The sequence below is a fragment of the Lynx rufus genome, unplaced genomic scaffold (assembly GCF_022079265.1).
Source record: "Lynx rufus isolate CCGP_SWC_20201006 ecotype Redwood Valley unplaced genomic scaffold, mLynRuf1.p SCAF_6, whole genome shotgun sequence".
NCBI classification, from domain to species: Eukaryota; Metazoa; Chordata; class Mammalia; order Carnivora; family Felidae; genus Lynx; species Lynx rufus.
This window is the reverse complement of record NW_025814878.1, coordinates 51,091,089-51,114,935: the sequence shown is the minus strand read 5'-3', so window position 1 is coordinate 51,114,935 and position 23,847 is coordinate 51,091,089. Positions and strand designations below refer to the sequence as shown.

At 40.5% G+C, this 23,847-nt stretch overlaps 1 protein-coding gene across 1 annotated transcript in view; it reads right to left on the bottom strand.

The window, feature by feature from the left end:
* PREP (prolyl endopeptidase) overlaps nucleotides 1–23,847 on the bottom strand; it is a 120,502-nt gene that overhangs the window by 44,150 nt on the left and 52,505 nt on the right. Inside the window, exons 8-9 of the mRNA XM_047102400.1 lie at nucleotides 9,959–10,150; nucleotides 5,411–5,608 (exon numbers count right to left, since the gene is read on the bottom strand). Coding sequence (XP_046958356.1) covers nucleotides 5,411–5,608; nucleotides 9,959–10,150 — 390 coding nt within the window. The remainder of the gene's footprint in view (nucleotides 1–5,410; nucleotides 5,609–9,958; nucleotides 10,151–23,847) is intronic.

Sequence of the window (23,847 nt, the reverse complement as noted above, 5' to 3'; positions counted from 1 at the left end):
GAGGTGAATTAAGATGGAAAACTCAAATGACTGGCCCCAAGTCAACAACCAGCCAGAAGCCTCCTGATGGGAACTCTGGGGCTCCTGACACCAGATACCCACCTGTCCGTGCACACACACGTGGACAGCAGTCAGGGACCAGAGATGACCAGGTACCATTTTAGAGCTACTTTAAAAATTTTTATTATCCCAGGAATTGTGCACAACACAAATGAATGAATGTACACCAAGAATGCCAGCTTATTTAAACACTAATTAAAAATCCATTTCCTGAATTTAATGCTATTACACTTTAACACTTAAGAACTAAATCAAAGAAACAATAAGACGAGTTGTTACTATTTGAAAACTGCAGTGGTTTATGAAACAGAATTAGTCATCCAGAGTGGCTGGTGCGGAAACAGCCCTCCCACACAATACATTAAACATACACTGTCAGATAGATGAAAAAATCGATTTAGCGATCCCAATACTTGCTGGAAAACTTGAAACTAAATGGTACTCCCACAGGGTACATCTGAAGTGACTGATCAGGTATTAAAATGGTGGCTCTCTTTCTTCTCAACTCCTCTGTGCATGTATTTCATTAACAGATGAGAAGGGATACTCTGTACCCCCAGTGGCAAAGAGTAATAGTTTACACTCATTAACAGCAAGGCTGCTGATCCCTATGAATGTCACTGCAATTCTCATGCTTACAGACAAAATTATTTTAAGGTACTATAATTGGAAGTATGATGAATATTGACAGAGAGAAGATACGTAACATGACCCAAGTATTGGCTTTCCTGGTTTAAGTCATACTTGGGTATTTATTAAAATACATCTTCATACATACAGTACTTCCAAACTACACTCTGGGCATACATTCTAATGTACCAGATATACTGATTACTGTCCTTGCCTAGAGGAATGTAATCTTGAAGGCAAGGCTATTTTCAGATATATGTTAATTTTTGAATAGCTTCTTGATCCGTACTTGCTTCCCTTCCTCAAAACACACAAAAAAGTCCAAATCCTTGAAAAAAAAAACCCCAAACAACCAAACAACTAACAAAAATGGCTGCAGACCGAGCATGTGCTATTTGAGCACCTGCCTCACTCTGGTATCGCTGCAACCTGTACTGCAGTGAATGAGAAAGCACCTGGCAGCCAGGATTCCCACCTCTGACAGTTGCTGGGCCAGTGACCTTAGACAAATCACCAAAGTATTAGAATGCAAATTCCTTTGTGAAAGACAATAATAGGAAATGTACTCTAAGCTCCTGTTTATCTGGGGGTCCCTGGGTGGCTCAGTCAATTAAGCGGGTTCATGAGTTCAAGCCCCTCACTGGGCTCTCTGTTGTCACTGCCCAGCCCACTCAGACCCTCCGTCTCCCTCTCTTTCTCTCCCCCCAGTTGCGTGCACACTCTCTCTCTCAAAAATAAATAAACATTAAAAAAATAAATAATACAAAAAAATGCCTTTTATCTGGAAAAACTACTATATCAAATCCTCTAACAGCAGAATGAAACAAGTAGGCAACAGGGGCTGGCTACTACTGTTCAGAGAAATCATGCCAAATACCTGACTTCTATCCTTCGGTCCTGTGCCAAAGTGGCACCTGGGAGGAGACTGGGTTAAACTTGAAGGTACCAGTGCTTAATATATTTGATCAACGCTTCCTTTTAACAGATCCATCTGGGTTACCCCAAGGTTAGCCTATGGCACATTCACATAACGAGAATCGCTATAATTTAATGATGTTTTGTGTCCTGTCTGATTTGGCTTGGTAAGCCCAAGGAAGGTGGGGTTTGGAGAAGTCATCTTGGAATCATAAACCAGAGAGGGCTGGTTAGGTGATCTCTAGGAAATAAATTTCCACATTTCAGGGTGAAAGAGAATTGGGTTATAGAAGAAGTCCCCTGAGGCCAGGGGAGGTGTCTGGACTTGAGGAGATGGGTCTCCTGATGAAAGCAGTGGTTTAACAAAGCCATTCTAGTAACAGGAAGGAGGCGGGGACGATTAGCTCATATATCCCCAATAATCCAAAATAAATGTAAAGGGGTAAAAGAAATGGGAGTAGGAGTTAAGAGGAAGGGATGACTCTGGGGGAAACTGTGAAAGAAAAATCCAAGGCTCTGAAACACTGGTGTGTACAGAGAGGGCAAAAGAACTTTGGAAAAGATGATCTATACTGACCCACCTGTGTAGGGTGGGTTTTAAAGTTATTAAAAGAAAAAAAAAAAAAACATAAATGTAAACTAAAACAAGTCTTGAAAATGTCTGCACTCCTTGGTATTTACACAGAGGAGCTGAGAAGTTATGTCCACACAAAAATCTGCACACGGATGTTTATAGCAGCTTTATTCATAACTGCTCAAACTTGGAAGGTGCCAAGATGTCCTTCAGAAGATGAATGTGTAAATAAACCTCAGTACATCCAGACAATGGAATATTATTCAGGGCTAAAAGAAATAAGCAATCAAGCCCAAGAAAAGATACGGAGGAATCTTAAATGCAGAGTAGTAAGTGAAAGAAGCCAGTCTGGAAAGTCTGCATACTACTGTATGGTTCCAACCATATGACAGTCTGGAAAAGACAAAACTGTGGAGACAGCAAAAAGATCAGTGGTTGCCAGGGGTTGGGGGAGGGGTGAAGAGGGGGAGGATTTTTAGGGCAGTGAAAATATTCTATAGGATACTATTATGATGGATACATGTCATTATGCATTTGCCCAAACCCATAGAACATACAACACCAAGAGTCAACCGTAATGAACACTAGGGACTTTGGGTGATTACCATGTGTCAGTATAAGTTCATCAACTGTGACAAATGTACCACTCTGGTGGGAGATGATGATGGGGGAGGCTGTGCATGTCAGGGCAGGAAGAATACAAGAAATCTCTGTACCTTCCCCTCAATTTTGCTGTGTACCTAAAACTGCTCTAAAAAATTAAATCTTAAATTTTTTTTGCCCTTCCCAAGGCTTCTCTGCTCAACCCGTTTCCTACCCCCATGCACCTCGGACTTGCTGTACTGGATTATTACAACGTGCAAGTCTGTCTGGAGCTAACCTTAGACAACCCTCTGACGTTCCATGAATACAGAATTAATCAGCACAAACCACTAAGTGGTTTGAGCCAGAGGGAATAAGTGCATCGTGTTCCAAATTGCCCCGTATCCTCATTCTCTCCCAAGTTTGACTCAAGGTACAAAAGTCCTAAGCAGCTTGGGCTCAAGACACACAGTCTTCACCATGAGCCTCCAGGAGAAACAAAGTCAGCTCGGGCGCAGTGGCCAGATGCACCCATGTCCTAAACAGCTGGAGTCATAGTTAATTTTGGCCCCAGGGCTTTACTTATAATTTAGTATCTCTGTTGTTTACCACAGTAGTAGATAGCTAATCTTCAGAGACCAGGGAAAGACAGCCTCTGAGCTGGTATGTATGTGCATGTATGTATGTATGTATGTATATGTGTGTGTGTGTGCGTGCGTGTGTGTGTACACGCCGATAATTGTTGCTTTCGAGAGATCCAGTTTACTGATCTGATGGGCCGTTTTTACTTTGGACCAGAAGGCCTAAGTCTGGAAGCCCTGTTCTCTCGTTTTAGGTATCAAATTGCATTAAGGGGAGAAAAGAGAAAGATGGAGACAAAATGAGTAAGAAAAGATAAAGGGCAAGAACAAGGCATTACAATAACAAAGCCTGTTGAGAAACTGCCCAGCGGTCTAGAACTATTCAACCTCTCAAACTTCACAGCCATAGTCGCAGCTAGTATTTCATTTCTTGGCACAGAACCCATCTTTTTACTCTAGGACAATGAGCCCTCTCTCCCCCAGGTAGTGATGAACTTGTTCCTGAAATAAATGGTCACATGGAGTCACCGAAGGAGGTTTACTGGCCTTTGGGAACTCTGACTTTTATTAAGAATGGGTGAGTCACCCCTGCCCCATTCTCCTCATCGCCCTTTGTCCGTTTAAACTGTTTAAGCTATGAGATTTTCAAAGTAAAATTTCTGGAACCAGCGTAAATTGGGGAAATACATCACAGAGCCTGCAGAACGGCAATCTGGAGGAAATGGATTTTTTTCTTGGTTCCTGTTCACTGGCAACCACTGTACCCTCAGGCCCCAGGGCAGGACAGACGTGATGCAGGATTCCCCGACACAGGGCTCCTGACCTGTCAGTTTGACTCCTGGCACTGGCCCTCGTTTCCACAGGGCTGTGGGCACTTTTCCTCACCCCCCTGGGTCCTCTGAAAGGCACATGGGACAGTAAAGCTTGCTAGGTGTTCCGGGTATACCAGCAGATCTATTTATAGAAGAACATCACTCTTTTGGTTTTAATAACCCTGACAGCAAGCTGTCACGACGAGAAGACTCCTTGTGATTGCCTGCTCCGTGACTCTGAGGTGCACACGTGTGTACACAAATGCACACACACGCACACACACACACAGACACACACACACACAAGTACATGCACCATCGCTGTCATCTGGCTGAACCCCACGAGGAAGAACCACTTCAGCACCTGCCTAGCTTTCTCCCCTATGTCTGCTTACTTTGCCAGGGACTGAACCATTGCCGCAAAACCAGACAGGGCTGTGAAGGAGCTCGAAATACAAACAAGGAAAGTGCGGAAATTTTTTCAGCCAGATTGCTTTTAAGATAGGGTGTGCTCGGTCAGCAGCAAGCTGCCAACAGAGCCAGGCTCCTGGGACAAATCAGAGTATGTGTGTGGCTGTGGTTACAACAAAAACCGTGCAGCCAAGTGGAGAAGCAGGAAAGACCAAAACAGCAAAATGAGCGTGACCAACTGAAAAAAAGTTAAAAAGACAACTATGTTTACTTTGGGGAAAATCAACCCAGACCATGGAACGCAGTATCACAATTTATAAGCATTTTTTTTTTCTTTTTGCCTTGAACCCAGTAACAAGTTTTTTTCCATATGATGTAAGACTATACCCTCAGAATTATATTTTAATTTGGTTTAACAACAACAAACATCACTCTCAGTCTGTTTTAGAAAACAAGTTTTTAATGTCAGACGGAACTATAGATTTTTATTTTACGTTTTTAAGTTAATCTGCACTGCGTGTGTCCTGATCCATATAGACCAAAGTTTGAATCTAAGGTTATACTTGTTCATACTAATTTTTTTAAATCAACCTAGGACAACAGTTGGTCCTGTCCCCAGAACACAGACTCAGGATATAAGATGAATGAGTTTGCTGTTTTAGGCACTCACATTTCCCTGTGTTCTAAGCATCTGTTTTATTGTTTTATTCTCATTATGTAATTCTGGCTATAATACAGCATATGTGATTTTCAATAACACAGCATTACATTTCCATTTCCCAAAAGAAACCCAAACATTAGTCTGATTTTTAAGCTGAATAACATTGGTGAAAAGACTCTCTCACCTGGAGATAAAAAGGAAGTAAACTGATAGAAGATTTCGGTGTCCTTCTTCTGACCGCTATACCCCACAACACTGCCGACCTCCAGTGGGAAGGTCTTGAGGAGAGCGCCCGTGGCCAGGTCGTGGAGCTGCAGAACGTTCCTCACATCATGGAGGTAGCATAACACCAAAAAGTTAGACCTCACACAAGCTACCCATTCTGAAAAGGGAAGAACAGATAAAAGCTTACTTAGCTTTGAAAGTAACGAGAAACATAGTTATTTCATTGAACAATAGCTCTTGAGCTATTATCCATTGTGCTATGCAGCAATGCGACTTGCAAAGTGATCTTATAATTGACTTTAATCATTCATCTAACTCCAGAATATTCCTTTAGTAAATGATTGTCACTGTCATGTCTGGAGGAAACAAAATATTCTATGAAAACTTCTGTGATACAAATAACCCTGGCCTACTTATTTTGTGTCCAATCTCATGGTAGGGGAGATATAAGGAAAACAACAAAAACCAAGTCATGATCCACGTCTGCTGGGAATGTTTATTTGACGAAAATATATTATGCTCTGCGTATGTGCCAGATACCCTGCAAGGCACTGGAGAAACAGGCAGGAAGATGATGTCACTTCTGCCCTTAAGACACAATCATATAAAAACATAAGTAGTAACATGTAAGCAGAGGTAAGTGAGAAGTTGGCTGGGGACCCAAAACACAAGAGCCCTCGAGCGAGCACTGAACTGCATCTTGAGCACGGGGGTGTGAGACAGTGGGTGGCTAGGGTGGTGTCAGAGACAGGACAGCTCTCTGGGGGATGAGGCGGTGGGAGGGCAGGCAACTCAAGATGACAGCCAGAGCTGGGAACAGAGAGAGAAGAGGAATACAAACAACCAGTAGGGAGGGAGGCAGACTGGTGAGGAGAACAAGCGACATCTTGTTTTCAAGAAGGAAACTTCCATTTGCAAGAAGAAAAAGGCTGCTTAGCGTGGGGTCGGTGAAAATGGTGGTGGTGGTCTGCCGAGGATCTGGTGAGCCAGATGGACAGGAGTTTAGTTCTGACTTGGCCGTTCCCGGGGAGTTACTGTGTGGACTGTAGGGTGACAGAAATAAAGATGGTATCCAGGAAGGAAGCCGAACAAGGGAGGTATATGGAAGGATGGAGGGGAGACGAGGAGGAACACTACTGCCATGAGCCTGTCCTATCACATCAAGCTGGGACAAAGGCTAGGGAGGGAAGGAAAGAAACGAAAGGCATTTCCCAAGAAGAGTCATCAGGATGTGGTAACTGTGGGGAGATGAACAGTAAGGCGGAGAATTGAGTCCTCCTCAGCTCCCAGGGCTGCAGCTTCAGTAATGGTGCCGTCGGTGACAGAGCAGGGACAGGAGGTGAGCTGGGTGATGGGAAAGGAGAGAACGGGAGGGCAGGCGGACAGCACCGCCCATCCTGGTGTGCACAAGATCAGCTTGAGGTGAGGACGGGTCCTCCCAGAGGGAGAGACGCTGGAGTAAATGGAAGCAAGGACAGGGTGGCAGGTAACCGCTCAGATGTGGAAAAGACAAGCCTTTCATGGTGTGCGGTGAGTTTCTTGACATTTACTACAACCTAAGAAACTAGCAGTTCATGCTTATAACGTTATTATCAATATGAATAAGACATCGGCCAGAGGGAACCCTTGAGGATCAGCCGGGGCCTCAATGGTGCTGGGTTGTTTGGATTAGCACAGTAAGCATTTCTGCCAAGTGAGGACAGAAGAACTCTTGTATCTAAAAGTAATCTGCTCATTATCCAATGCAATTTTTTTTTTTTAAAGTGCCTCAATCAAGCGTTATATTTCAGGTGGCCTTAATGCTTTAAAGAAAGTACGGGGGTAGGGGGTGGGGGGGTGGGGAACTGAAGTAAATTATTTCTGTCAAAGAATAATCACTCTGTGTTAACTGCAAGCACATCAGAATTATAAAACGGAGACTGAATAAGAAAATGACAAGGTGATTTGCAGACTGTCATTAATAAAAGCTCTGACTTTATGACTCATCGCTAGTTTTTATTCTCAAGAGGGCATTCTGAGCTAATGATATATAGCAAATTCAACAGCGCTTCTCTTTGAATTGATGAGTTCTAGTGAATATTGAAGGTTTCCCCTTTCTAGTCTAAAGAACTTATAACCTTTCAGAAGGAAGATTATAAAAATATATCACCCCCCACCAACCCCCGCAAAATCCCCAAGCACTGATGGTACATCTCATTAGATCTACAAAGCGAAAGAGGATGTCACCTTAAGACACACTTAAAACCACTTCTTTGGGACTTTAAAAGGCAGAAAACTCACATGCCTTGGCAAATATTTCTATCTAAGATAGCTTTCTACATGAGGATCGTGAGTGCAACCTGACTTGCACCTGAAAAACGCCAAGGGCACCTTACATGAGGATTTATAACACTGAAGGCTCACCTGGACCCACCAAATGTGAAGTCAATTCACGTGGGTACTTAGGAAGCACTCACTAAACACTGGCTTTTACTATCCTTGGACAGACATTCTGTCTCAATTTGGACAGAAGCCATCAGCCTACCAATGTCACTATAAACCAGATTCCTCACATCAACAACCAAACCCCCATTCCTTGGCTCATGGATCCCTGAACCAAATACACATGAGGGTCAGAGGGAGAATGGAAGATTTTGAGGAGAAAGGTGGAGGGATTTCCTTGAAGAGAGCTCCTGCCATGCTCTAAGTCCCCCTCCCTATTAGAGCTTATTACCTTGTTAGCTGATGCCTAATCCAAACCTGAGAAGCTAAAGGGACTATGGCTGAACATCTAGAAAGCAAGGGGAGGGGCCACCTAAGTAGTTCTGGGGAATGGCCCAGGATGTGCTGCTGCCTCAGAGTTGCAGATGTGGGTTTTGCAGGAAAGAGCAGGCATGGGGTCATCTTGGGTCCTATCCAACAGAGCTGCCCAGAGCGGTATGGAGACTCAGTACACAAGATGGTGGTGGGGTGCAGCCAGATGCCCAGGGGCTGAGGAGAATCTCAAGCAAACACCCAGAGTATTGCTTTTTCCAGAGCCAAGGGCCTAGCAGGAGGCCATCCCTGAGATGGTCAGTCGTAATCACCTGCCCACATTCCCCTTCTCCCCCTGAGCAAGGCCAGGTATAAGGTGCTGAGCACAGAACGTACTGGCTTGAGCCAAGGGAGAAAGAGTCCCTTACTTTTCCAGGATACAAACCTGGACCTAACACTTGTGCTTTAATTCACTGGAAACACATTAAGAACTGCTTAATTGGCAACAGAACTGCTTTGCATATCTCAAAAGAAGTTATTTTCCTAATTTTAAATCTTATACCTTCACATTTTGGGATGGCCCCAGATTTTGCCCTAGTCAATCCATTAACACAAGTTCACCTCCAATGAGTAAACTCTTCATTGGCTTGAAGGTACAGGGACTCTCCTTTTGTGTAAAAACCTGTAGCAAAATTAGTGAGCCTTATTCTAATCAAACTAGCTTTCAGGCAATGAATAATTTATAAAGCAGCATATCATTTTTCGAAAATCACAGAGAAAAAGAATAAAAGGGAACTTAAGGGCACTCTGAAACAATTGATAATGAAGGGAGGGTCTCAGGAGGCTAATGTAGCTCACTGCACACAGCAGCAACTGCAATGGATTCCAATTAAATATGACAATAGTCTATTCTTTTTAAAATTTTTATTCATTTTTGAGACAGAGAGAGAGACAGACAGACAGAGAGAGCATGAGCAAGGGAGGGGCAGAGAGAGAGGGAGACACAGAATCCGAAGCAGGCTCTAGGCCGTAAGCTGTCAGCACAGAGCCCGACACAGGGCCTGAACCCGTGGACCATGAGATCGTGACCTGACCCGTTGTCAGACGCTTAACTGAGCCACCCAGGCACACCCCGTCTATTCTCTCTTCTAATAACAGGACTGTAAATCCACTCTGAGATCTACAACAGGTATAATACAAACAGCCAAAGGTTATTCAAAAGCTAAAAGCTAAGAATTCTAAATAGTTTAAAAAATTAAATATTAATGATTATTATCAAACAATAATTACACAGAGACAACTGATATTTTAAAAGACTACCTTTGAAAGCCTGGATTCAGGGGCACCTGGGTGGCTTGGTCGTTAGGCGTCTGACTCTTGATTTCGGCTCAGGGCATGATCTCACATTTAGTGGGATTGAACCTCTGCTATCAGTGCAGAGCCTGCTTGGGACTCTCCCCCCCCCCCCCCGCCCCTCCCCTGCTCACGCACATGTGCACACGCTCTCTCAAAATAAATTAAAAAAAAAAAAAAAGGAAAGCCTGGATTCATACCCCCACAATTTTTACGAAGGCCCTGCATAACATTGTACTAGCCACAAAGATGTCGTCTAGTAAATACTTGGTTACGCTACTTAGACACTTCATTCTCGAAGACTGAAGGCTGAAAGTTCTTTGCCTTCTAACAGGTCACCAAAGAATGAGAGATGTAACAATGTGTTCACCTTCTCACCAAAACCCAAAGCGCGCAGTGTTCAAGTAGTATGCAATCTTACCTAAGACATCTTTCTCGTGCTCAGGCACAAGCACTTTCCACTTAGACTCCTCAGGATCTGTGAAGTCAATGTTGATCAGGCGATAGTTGGGCGAATGGCGATTTGTCTTGAAGGTGAACAGCGTCCCCTCATTGGTCACATAGTCATATTCTCCTTCAAAGTTGTCGATCAGTTTCACCCACTTCAGGATTCCTGGTGAGAGAGCAAGCATCCCTGTCACCTCTCCTATGTTTAAAATGGTGTGGTTTACATGTGGCGAAGGGAGGGCAGGTTTTCTCTGTCCACAGAACATAAAGCAGACAAAATATCTGAAAAGATCTAGGCCTTGAGAAAGAGCAAAGACAAGTGCAGGTAAATTGTAAGGTTTTAAAAATATGAGGAAAATATTTTTCATGAGAAACCTGAAAGAGACTAAAGGACTTCTCCTCTCAGCCCCCTGCCCCAGGTAATCTGATAAATCCTCTTCTACCCGAATATCTCAAAGCCAAGCACTTCTTTCTACCCGGACTGCCACTACACCATCCCACATCTTCGTCATTCGCCTCCATGTCTTCGGTCTATGGTGGCGGCTCCCAACCAGGATGATTTCACACACCAAGACATGCACACCCGCACACTCATACCTAGACATCCCCCTCCACACACACACACACTCAAACCCAGGTACAAATACAAACACAGACACACATCCTCCACACAGACACCCTCCCCCCGCACACACACACATCCACACCTTAAATGCCATTTATAAAAATAAAAAATATAAATAAATAAAAAACACTGGGAAGACATGTTTCACAATGTATCACATGTAGATATTCAGAGAGTACATTTTAAAAGTTGTATAAACAAAAGAGCTCGATGATTTCTAAACTACTGAAAGGCACTGCCAGATCTTAGCTATTCTCTAATTAATCTCCTACCTTAAATTTCTCAGTGAAATTGCTATATTAATTTGGTAGTGCATTTTTATCCTTGAATCTTTCAAGGTGATTTTACATTGTCTCCTTCATCTCCATAGCATAATATCTTTATGTGATATTTGGTTGAATTAAATTTATCAAGAAAAATATACTCCCATGGAGGAAAGAGATTTTTTTTTTTTTTTTTTGGTCAGACATAACTGAATTAAAACCCCAGCTCCATTATTTAGTTGTGTGACCTTGAGCAATCTCTTTATTCTCTACTAAGCTTTATTTTCTCAACTGTAAACTAGGATGAGTAAGTAAATTAAAAAATTAGCGTAAAGTGATTACTAATACCTACCCCACAACAAAAACTCAACAAATATTTAAAAATGAATGACCAGGGGCGCCTGGGTGACTCAGTCAGTTGAGCCTCCGACTTCAGCTCAGGTCATGATCTCACAGTTGGTGGGTTCGAGCCCCACGTCAGGCTCTGTGCTGGCGGCTCAGAGCCTGGAGCCTGCTTCGGATTCTGTGTCTCCCTCTTTCTCTGCCCCTCCCCCGCTCGCATTCTGTCTCTCTCTCGCTCTGTCTCTCAAAAATAAATAAAAATTTAAAAATTTGTAAAAAAAAAAAAAATGACAGAATTAAAACTAATAATAAGATAAGCAAGCTAAATAAAATCTATAGCTTTCTAATATGCCAGCAATAACCAGTCAGAAAATATGGGGTGAGGAGGGGCCCTCTTGTACAATAGAAGCAAAATTAATACTTAGGAATGCACTTAACACGAAATGTGGAATCTATATGAAGAAAGCTCTAAAATCTTCCTAAGAAATCTTAAAACAACAACAACAACAACAAAACCCTGAAGAACTAGAAACACATACCATACCTCTAGATGGGAAGACTCAATATTTCAAAGGTGCAAATAATCCCAGAGGAAATCTATAAATTTAACATAATTCCAATCAAAATTCAAATGAGATTTTTAGGGAATTTGACAATATCATCCTAAGGTTCATTTGAAAGAACATACACGTTAAAACAGTCATTTTTCAAAATAGAGTGAGGGGGAACTTTTTGCACCATGATGCTCTGAACAAGCCTCTCCCCCACCAAAGGTAACCATCATTCTGAATTTTACATTATTTACTTTATTTTTTGTTCTTTTCCTGCTCCAATATGTATCCATAAACACTAGTCTAATTTTATCTTATCCTTGAATTTCATGTATGGTGAAGTCATACAATATGTATTCTTTTGTGTCTGATTTCTTTCACATGACATGTTTGTGAGATTTTTCCATCCTGTGGTCATTGCGAGTGACTTCTGGCTAAATCCGATTGTGCTCGAAAAACACACTGTATGATTTTTAATCTTTTGAAATTTGCTAAGAAAAACTTTCAGGGTCTAATTATTTTTCCTTTAAGGATTTTTAAATGTTCCTGTGACAGAAAAGAATGTATATTTTGCAGATTTTGGGTGTGATATGCCAAATATGTCTATTAAGTCATATGTTAATCACATTGTTCAAATCCATGTATTTACTGATTTGGGGAGCCATTTTTTTCTAGCAGGCAGAGAAGAGGTCTTAAAATGTTCCTCTATGATTATAGATTAGATTTGTTTAATTTTTACTTGTATTTCTGTTAATTTCTGCCCTCTGTAGTTTGAAAGCATGCTGTTCAATACATACCAAATTAGAATTATTATATTTAAATAAAACCCAATTGAGCTCTTTATGGTTATGAAGTTTTAACTTTAGCAATGCTTTTTACTTTTTATTTTTAAAGTCTACTTCGATGTTAAGACAACTATGTGATTTTCATAGTAACATCTTGGGCAAGTTGTCCTCTGCAGAATGACTGGTCCCAATTATGTCGTTTATCATTTCTGAAAACATTTTTTCTTTTTCATCTCTCTTTACCAGTCATGCATCCCACTGCTTGGTGGGAAGTAAAATTTCTTTACATCCATATTCTATTTCATTAATTCTCTCTTCAGCTGTGTCTAATTTCTTCAACCTAATAACTCAATTTTTTAACATTAATAATCATATTTTTTACAGAAATTCTACTTGGTCTTCTTCCACTCTGTTGGGTTATTCTTTACAGGATGTTGTTTCTTGCTTATGCTTCCAAGCTTCTTGTTTATTTTTTGTAAAAGTAGCATCACACTGTTTACTTTTTAAAGTGTATTTAGGGGCGCCTGGGTGGCGCAGTCGGTTAAGCGTCCGACTTCAGCCAGGTCACGATCTCGCGGTCCGCGAGTTCGAGCCCCGCGTCAGGCTCTGGGCTGATGGCTCAGAGCCTGGAGCCTGTTTCCGATTCTGTGTCTCCCTCTCTCTCTGCCCCTCCCCCATTCATGCTCTGTCTCTCTCTGTCCCAAAAATAAATAAACGTTGAAAAAAAATTAAAAAAAAAAAGTGTATTTAAATTTAAAATGTATTTACGTTAGGATGTGATAATTCCACTCGGTGCTTCTGTTGCTCTATTTCTCATGCTGGTGAGTTTCTTTGTCTGATTTGTGATTTCTTTGTGTGTGTGTGTGTGTGTGTGTGTGTGTGTATGTATGTGTGAGTTTTGACTGTGAAATGATTTCCCTTGAAACAATATCTATGGGAATTCTTGGAGGCCTGAGTTAAAGTAGCATTCTTCCAGAATGCTACCGTATTTGGCTTCCGTTTGCCTGCTGAGAGGCAACCAATCTGGGAGCGCTTTAAATTAAATTCTTAGCCTGAGGATTTTTGGACCTCAGAGGGGATAATCAAGATAACCTGTACCCATGTCAGCCTTTCTCATGTTTTAGGAGAATTCACATCCTGCCTCTCCCTCTCCTTCCCTAGTGCTAATGTAAAGATAGCTGGGTTTTCTTCCCATACCCTCCCTTTCCTCCACCTCTTGCTCCCAGCTCCACCACTGGTAGTTTATTTCTTAATCACCATTACATGGAGGATATCTCTAATTAGATTCTCCAATATGGAGAACCAGAGGCCTTTATCTTCTATCCCCCTTGCCCTGTGTGGCCATCAGATGGAAACTTAACCTGCAAAGCCCAGGAACATTCTGGAACAATCCAGGATTCCTGCATTCATCTTGTCTTTGGTCTCTATGGTTTCTCTTTTTTTGTGCCAACTTTGCAATATATTTAAAGATATTTTATAAGCTTTTTACAGCATTTCAGTTGTTTTAATTGGGAGGTTACTCAGAATATATAATTTGCTGAACTCCTTCAAAGAGAAATCCTTACAATTAATTTTTATAAAGGTTATGCTGTGAATTTAAGTTTCAATTTTCTTTTCAGTAACAAACTGCTAACCTCAAACACAGGTGACCGCTCAGAGATAATTTCATTTTAATTTACATAAAACAATGCTTTAAAAGGGGAAAAACCCAAAAACTATTCCTTAGAAGACTAAGTAAATAAGTAAAAAATTAGCTGGCAACGCAAGAACTGCAGGTAATCAGAAAGGTACATTTGTTTACGCTAAGAATGATGAATCACAATTTTCTGGACTATGACATTTGTAGACACAGAATCTTGGTTCAGAAAAATGTCAGATTCCTTAAATGTCCCCCTGACAATAAAACATTTCCTGATGTGCAACCTTTACTTCTCAAAGTAACCATCTTATGGTTTCTGCCTGAAAAGGTCTTGCAGGCATTATAGTGATATTTATTACGACCCTAGCCACCCACCCCCAACACAAAAAGTCATTGAAATATCTACTAAAGGCAATACACAGAAATTGTAATCAGGTGAGCCTGAAGATGTGGCACACTCGTTTTAAATAATCAAGCCCCAGGGAACACCAAAACAACAAAGTTTGTGGTCATTATCTACCATCAAATCCCGGAGTATTAACCTGAGTCATAAATAAATACTACAAGTCATAAATTCATTTGAATTTAGGTATGTGGCTGGATTTATACAAATGGGATTCAAAGTACTGGCCCCCATGGGGCTGCATGTTTAAAATGGCATTCACGGAATCTTTTTGCTCTCCTGAAAACCTTGCTCCTCAGGGATTTGGCACAAAATAATTCAAGAGAAATGGTATTTCAGTTGAACAATGGGGCTCACTCAGTTTTGCTATTCGCAAGTTAGAACGCTATTGATTTAAATGGAAAATGGAAAAATTACTCTTAAAAAAGAAACATGGCTTAACTCCCAAACCGTCTCACTTTTACCATCCTTTCCTGAGGTTCTTTTTTTTGTAAGTGGCATTATTCACTCTGACGCCAACAGAATTCAATTCCCAAACTTCTCCCTGTGTAAGTTAAAATGACTTTTTATAGACCTGATTCTTGGTGGGAGAATGATTTGTTTGCTGAGGGAAGGTTAGCTTAAAATAAGTCATCTTATGCTTTCCCTAGAGCAAACTCATTACTTTTTATTGCTTCCTTTTAAAATCAATGGTATTAACTTTGTTTCATAGAAAATGTTTTGTAAGCTCTCTAGCAACAGGAGCTAAAAGTGCTTTTATACTTTATGAAACACTATATAATAACAGTAAACAAATGCAAAGTGAAGTCAGGCTCTGAAACTTGGAGGGAAGAACGCTGTTGTTCTCCTTGGCCAGACACCTTCCTTCCATCCCAGCTGCCTCACAGTGACAGTCAGAACACGGGCTTGGGAGTGTCAACTGACCTGAGTCTGAATCTTTGCGTGGCATCAGGGAAGTGAACTGGCCTCCCCATCCCCAGTTTCCTGGAGATAACAACATGTGCTCCTTAGAGGTTGTTGAGAAGACTAAATGAATTATCTACAGTTGTAGCTCAGAATCTGGCACGCAGAAAATGTTAAACAGTCAATACTTACTACTATTCCAAATAATCCCAACATTCTTCAAATGGCAAAAATAAGCTAAATGTGGCTTCTGAACAGCATGACTTGTTAATAGTGAACTTTTAAAATCTAATTTCCATCTGTCACAGCACGTAGCTATTTTCCTAGAATAAGCCTTTAGAATCACTAATTTTAAAATTAGAAAAAAAATACTAGTTTTGTCACTATTACTTATATTTTTATATTTATTTATATTTTACTTCAAAATTAATGTTTTGCTTATTTTTATGCTGTCTTTTGATGTTCCAATTCTTTTTGCTTTTTTTACATTCCCACTCTGAAACACATACTATTTTTTAATAACTCCCTGCCTTTCACAGAAGCCCTCCTCGCCTGTTGGGCTGGCTCTTAACACTCAGCTGAGTTTGCTAAACTTTGGACAACTTGTTTGTTTCAAGTTTCCCAAATTTATTTCCCCATTTCCACACCACCCCCAAAAGATGGTATGAAGCCCCAAGCCCCGTAAGGCATGAAACACGAGTCAGCGTTGTCTCAGCTACTGAGAAACAAGAGGTCACATGCCTGGCATTAGCTAGAGACAGCTGAAGGAACAACTTCAGTGTCCAAAAACACCAAGCTTCCTTGGTATGCGTAGCATGTAGTGTAGATTAATTTTTTATGCAGAAGAGAGCCATTTTTCATTAATGACACGGAAGCACTAAAACAAAGACAGGCTGAGTGCTGAAAACTTCATCAGTCTAAAAGGATCGAATTTTCAGCAAAAAAGGAAAAAGCAGAGAGACAGGTTAGTGAAAGTCTGGATGAAGTAAAGATAAGCTGGTATTTCCTTACAAAAATCAGTCATGTCAGCACCATCTGTCGTTTCTGCCAAATGCTCCATAAATGCTGAGATAGGAGCAAAGAGCATTTCAGGGCTGTCTTAAGATGGCTACGTTGGCATGCTAAGTGTGTTACGTTACTAACAAGGACTTTAGACATTGATAGTGCTTTTCACCTAATAATTGCTTCCTAAGGATTCTATTTCAAAACTTCTAACACAAGTTTAAATGCATTCAGAATAGGGCCAAATGGTCAGCATCTCTTTTGTTGCTGTTCACCTTAACAATAGGAAATAAAGGATCTGAACTTTCACAGAAAAGTGAAAGAACCAAAGAGAGACGGAACAAAAGAAAGAAAACGGAGGGGAAAGGGAGGGTGTTTAGAGTCTTCAGACCGCAGAGATGTCCCAACTGTGAGCCTGCGCTGTGTGCTAGGTCACAGCACTGCTGATAAGCCCTGAAACTGTGCACTGGCGACCTCAAAGAGACCATCCAGCAGGAATGACGGCGCAGAGTGGGGCACCTGATACATGCTACACGCGTGCTTTGTAACTAAATATGTAACACTTACCCAATCCCACAGTTTAGACTGAGACTTACATATATTTGTTGACAGTGTGAGACAACAGAAGCAACCAAATTTTAAAATAGTGGTCTCAGACTTTTCCAGTAAAAACATTTAGAAATGTAAGTTAAATATTTATACTGAACACCAAGATAAATATGCATAAAAGTATGTTGAAAACCATCATTTATATTTTTAACATATAAATGAAATTTTAATAAAAGTTTTTTAGGTCCACATATTTGAAAAAAGAGCAAATCTAAGGCCTGATACTTAACTATAATATAGAAAATTTGTAAAAATTTATTCTGAATTTAGTTGATATGAAGTAACTTTATATATATGTTGACTCCTGAACAACGTGGGGGTTAGGGATACCAACAACCCACTGCAGTCAAAAATCCACATATAATTTTTGACTCCCCTGAAATTTTACTAACATTCCACTGTTGACTAGGCGCCTTACTAATAACATAACCAACCCATTAACACATATTTTGTATCTTGTACGTATTATATACTGTATCCTTAGAATAAAGTAAGCTAGAGAAAAGTGAATATTAAGAAAGTCATAAGAGAAAATACACTTATAGTACAATACTGTATTTATTATTTAACAAAAAACAAACCCAAATATCCACGTTTAGTGGACCTGCAGAGTTCAAATCTGGGTTGTTCAAAGGTTAACTGCATATTCAAATTGGATAATAAACTTAGGAAATGAAATATATATATAATTTTGAAAATTCTTAATTAAATACAGAAAATATAACTACGAAAATCCAGACACAAATCATTTGCTTCCAAGGTTCAGGATGATTAATTTCAACTAATCTGCAGGCATGAATCACATTAAGAATCACAGGAGTCAAGACCCAGCTGTCTTTTCTCCTGCAGACTATTAAATTGTCACGCCAGCCTGGTGTCCTAAGTGGTTCTTCACTTTTGATCTTAAACAAGGAACAGAAGAAGAGAAAGAAAAACTTCTGCCCATACAATATACACAACTGGAGAAACATGGTCTGTACTTATTCATCATTCTCAGGGTTTCATAAAGGATAAAAATTTAACTAAAAAAACTTTAGGTGGCCAGAAAAGAGAAGATTCAAAATGCTTACAGGAACATGACCAGTGACTGATGGAGGATGGCTTATAAAGCAGGGCCACCTGAGCACCATGAGCCATAAACAACAACATCATTCAAGACAAACTGGTACCCACCTTCTAGGAGTCTATATGAAAGAAAAAAATTATCTCACGCTTGTTAAAATGGTAAAGAAGGCTTTATTCAGGACTCCCGAGAGAGGTGTTAAGACTATAGCAATAAGAGAAAGAGAGATCAGGCTTAACTCCAAATACAAAAAAGGGAGCTGGGGATTTATAGCCAATGAACAGAATGGACAGAGGGGTGGTCACTAAGAGGACACATGGAGTAGGGGGGATGGTAGTGAAAACAACCTACTAATATTCGTGGTGAAGGCAGGTCAAGGTAATCAGATATCACATACGGGAGGAATGAGGAATTTGATCAGATATTAAGGGTGATCAGATATGGAGGGTAGGGGATTCTCTTTAAACCGATTTAGTGAGATTCTTGCTACAACTGAGCTGTGCTGGCCCAACAAAGGAGAGGAGGCTGAGGAACCAAGGCTGAGGATTGGTTGAGAAGAGGGCTTAGGGAAGTCTGACTAACCTCTGGCCAAGGACAGACTCCTTGTTATCTGTCAGGCACTGTTCTAGGTGCTGGGCACTCCAGGGAGCAAGACAAAGTCCCTGATCTCATGCAGCTCACAAACACTCACACAAAGTGTTTCTGTTGTTGTTGTTTGTTTTTGCACAGTGAAAAAAAGAAATAAGAATAGGGGAAAGGAAGAGAAAAGCCAACTGCAGAAGAAAAGGTGTCAACCCTGTGGTAACTGCTAGGGCAAAAATCCCTCCTCCCCCAGAGAAAGAAGATAGCAACTCAGAACATGTCTCTGGCAGCCAGAATATCATACAGAAGGGAGTGTGATATATATAATTTTTTTTTATGTTTATTTATTTTTGAGAGACAGAGACAGAGTGTGAGCGGGGGAGGAGCAGAGAGAGAGAGAGACACAGAATCAAACCAAGCTCCAGGTTCCGAGCTGTCAGCACAGAGCCTGACGTGGGGCTCAAACTCGTGAACCCGAAGATCATGACCTGAGCTGAAGTCAGATGCTCAACCGACTGAGCCACTCAGGCGCCCCATGGAGGGGAGGGGGTGTGATATTCTTTGGAAGACATTTGCTTAGCTGTTTGGAACACCTAGGAAATTGTTTAAACAAGCTTCTAAGGCCTAGATGATCTGTCTCGTGCTGTTTCTACACAATGGTAAATGGGGGAGGCAGAGGAGTTTCCTGCTCAGAAAGGTCAGGAAAGGAGCAGCCACCAACCTGAAGTGCAGTTCCTGTGGAAAGGCCATGGGCGCCTTTCCAGATGTGTTCATATTATTAAGTAAAAATACTACACATGTAAATGGCGGAAATGAAGTTCTCCAAAGAGAGGCAAAGGGTAACAGGTTGATAGATCAGGCAGAGTGGTGAGCAGGAAAATGGTCAGCAGGTTGGGGAAGAGAAACAGAAATTTACACGACAAATGTAAATGACAAAGGAATCTAGTTTCAAAGGGAACTCCTTTAACTCTCAATATTCTAGGACTTTTTTTCCATCCTGTATTTATGTAGTTTTGTTTTCTCTATGTGTTTTCCCTATGATAGTATGTAGCCATTGGCCACTTTTTTGTGCTTTTTGTGATTCTCATTTTGAAATGCACAGGGGTAGAGGACTTTCTTGGGAGACAAAGTTCACAGAAAAGTTACAAAGTGCTACCTAAGTGAAATTATTTAGTTTTTCTGACAAGCAATTTAGCCCTGCCCTAATAAACAAAGAATTAATTTACATGAAAATGCTGAGAATTCTCCCTGCCTTTAAGGTAAAAAGGATTAAAATCATAGCAAAAAGGCTTTAGGTTATAAAAGGGATATAAATTTCAGCAATATAAAATGAAAGATTTCAGAGGTGTCTGAGTGGCTCAGTCCCTTTTAAGCCTCCGACTCTTAATTTCAGCTCAGGTCATTATGTTCTGGTTCGGTCTGTGGGACTGAGAGCCCCGTGTCGGGTTCTGTGCTGACAGCATGGAGCCTGCTTGGGATTCTCTCTCTCCCTGTCTCTCTGCTCCTCCCCTGTGGGTGCATGTGCACTCGCTCTCCCTCCCTCTCTCTCTCTCTCTCTCTCTCAAAAATAAATAAATAAATAAATAAATAAATAAGTAATTTTTTTTAAAAATGAAGGATTTTATAACATTGGATTCAGTTTTCAGTCACCGGGTATCCAAGTCTAACTCATCTAATAGTTAACTAGCACATTTAGCATTTAAGTTAAATGTTAACTATTCTTCCCCTAGTTTAAAAGTGTAACAAAAATGGAAGAGTAGGTAAGGAAATAGCAAGAAAAAGATCCCTGGCAGTAGTCATGGTTACCAACTGGGCATATAAACTCCCAAAATTTCAATTATCAACCTATACAATTAGACCATTTCCCACATAGTCTCACACTTAGAGGCACACCTATTTACGTTTTTGTCAATGAAAGGACCTTTTTTTTTATTATGAATCTGGTTTTGCAGAAAATAAGTCAACGCCAAGATCTATGTTTAGAGTAGCTTTGATACTGAAGATAACCATTTATCCTAGGATATTCTCTATCTATTTTACAGTGTTACCCAAAACCAAAGTGTCCGGATTCCAAGTCTTCCTCTTTCAGGCAAGAAACAAAGGAAAAAAGAAAGGAGGACTCCTTGAGAAACTACTATATGCCAGGAACTCTGCTAAGCCCAGCCCCATACCTCTTCATTTTTCCTCACAATTCCTCATGAAGTAGGTATTACTTCCCCATCTGTAGTCATGGAAATAATGGAAACATTGAGAGAAAACATTCCCATGCCTGGTTCACCAGTTATTTAGTTATAGAGCTGAGACTGAAATTCAAATCTGATTTGAAAGTGTTCTGGTTATTGTTCCAATATATCCAACTATAATTAATAGAGGTTATTTAAAAAATTTTTAATGATCACTATCTCAATATGCTATGTGTTTCCTGTTATAAACTAAATATGCTTTACTTAATGTCTTCAACAGTTCAACTGACACATAGTACTTGTTTCTTTAAATAGTCATAATCCTATCACTGACTCATAATGAACAAGCAATTAATTTAAAAAAACCAAAACACAAAAAAACAAGATCTCTCTGATCTTGTCCTATGCAACTGAGTTTGAACCCAAGGATGGAAATGGATTTCCATGCCATTGTATTAGCAACGGCCAATCACTGTAACTGTGGAGAGCTTTCAGAATCCCAGGACTGCCATTTGAAAGAGTAACTACTCTGAGGTTTACGTTACCCACAAACTTAATGCTAGTAAATCAATAATTAAAAAAAGATGGCAGGTCCAGCTACCCCCAGAATTTAGCAGCTATTAGTGGAAAACATTCTCTAATGCGTTCAGTATGCATATCAGTGTATAAATCAACAGCTTCAAATCCACCTATCCTATTATACACTTCAAAGTCTATAGGCTATCACATATTTTTCTAAGTGCCTCAATGAATGCCAAACACCGGTCAGTTTAATAACCTTACTAGAAAATGAAATCAGGTTAGTGTTGTAAGACTTGTGAACTCTATTCTTCTCCATGTGCTTTTTCCATGAGGTCACCGGGATGGTGTTTTTGACAGGTCAACTTGGCTAGTCTAATGTCCTGAGTTAATGAATAAGATACTAATCTAGGTGTTATTGTGAACGTATTTTGTAGATGTGATTAAAGACCATGATCAGCTGACTTTAAGCAAAGGAGACTATCCTAGATAATCTAGATGGGCCTGATTCAATCAGTGGAGCTGAGGCTTCTCTGAAAAGGCAGAAATACTACCTGTGGACAGCAGCTTCAGCCTGTGCCTGAGAGTTCCAGCCTGTTCTTCCTGATGGTCTGCCCTAATGATTTCAGACTTACCTACCTAGTCCCACAATCACATAAGCCCATTTCTTGAAATACATGTCTTAATTTAGATCTCCTACTGGCTCTGCTTCTCTGATTAAACCCTGACAGACACCTTCACAAGCCATCAATAGCTCACAAATACAAAACACCTAGGGATAACTTTAACAAGTAATATGTGGTTAGGGGGCACGCGGCTGGGTCAGTAGAACATGCAACTTTTGATCTTGGGGCTGTGAGTTTAAGACCCATATTGGGTGTAGAGCTTACATAAAAGTAGGAAAAAAAAAAAAAAGACCAAGAACAAAAGAAATATGTGGTTCCACCGAGAGATCTAATATCAAATAAATTTATAGGCTTATACACAGTCCTAGTCAAACATACAGCTGTTCGGATCATGACAAAATAACCTTAAAGTTCCTCTGGATGAATTAAAAAGAAAAAGAGAACAATTTAAAAAATAATAATTGCTAACATTTACTGAATGCTTACTCTGCCCTAGGCTCTTTACCCAAGTTGCAAAAAAAAACCGCAAAAAACAAAAAAACAAAACCACCTAAGAAGCAGAGAAGACAAGGTAATTCAAGGAAAAGATCAAATTGGGAGGGCAGGCCACGACCTGGCTTATTTTGTAAATAGGATCTTCCTATCTGAATGCATCATAGCCATTTATGGTTTCTTAGATGTGTCCCTTTTTTCTCCTTCATGTTCATCCAGCGCTACAGTGTCTGGAATTTTATTCGTGATAGCCTAGTAAATCTCTGCACTGTCTTCCCTCCAGAATCTCAGTCTCTGGGTCCTATAGTCTGTTTTCTTTTTCATGTTTATTTTATTTTTTTTGAGAGAGAGAGAGAGAGAGAGAGAGAGAGAGACAGAGCGTGAGCTGGGGAGGGGCAGAGAGAGAGGGAGACACAGAATCAGAAACAGGCTCCAGGTTCTGAGCTGTCAGCACAGAGCCTGACACGGGGCTCAAACCCACAAACCTGTGAGATCATGACCTGAGCTGAAGTTGGAGGCTCAACCGACTGAGCCACCCAGGTGCCACCCCCACAGGCCGTTTTCTAATTCCTCAGTAAAGAGGCAATGATAAATCGTAGAATAAAAAGTATATAAGGTGAAAACAAACAGATAAGGACTGAGAGGTTTGGAAGAAAACAAGGTTTCCTCCAGTTCTGCCAGCCCTTGGAAGTTTCACTCACTGCATTACTATTATTAAAATGGACACAGCAATCCAAGCTCAGAGTACCAGGAAGAAATTCTCTTCTCTGTATTTAGAGTAAATTAAGCAACTGTGTTTTTTGTAACCTGTATCATTTAATAACAAGTCTATCTAATAATTTAAAGATATAACAAGGTAATAAATAGGAAATGAAACCAGCACTCTCTGGAGGGAGGTCGCTGTAACTGGAATTTTTAATAAACTGGAGAAAGGCTAAGTCCTTCCCACCATCTTGGACTCACACAGGAACACTGTCAGGATGACAGCACAGAAACAGCTAGTCACTGCTCCTTTCGGATTTCATTCTTCAGAGGTCCACTTCTGGGTACACCTAGACTCGCAACTCAAGTGAATAATTCTTGGGTGCTGGCTTTGCTCCTGTCAAAGAATGTGAAAACTAATGTGGCTGATCCAATTTTCTTTTGAGATCAAAATGGGTGCATCTTCTTTTTTTTTAACAGAAAAACAAGAAACCAAACCCACACGTATCTTCATGAAATGGATATATATTTCACACCTGAATAAATCTGTGGACTTCATGCTGCTGTATCTGTG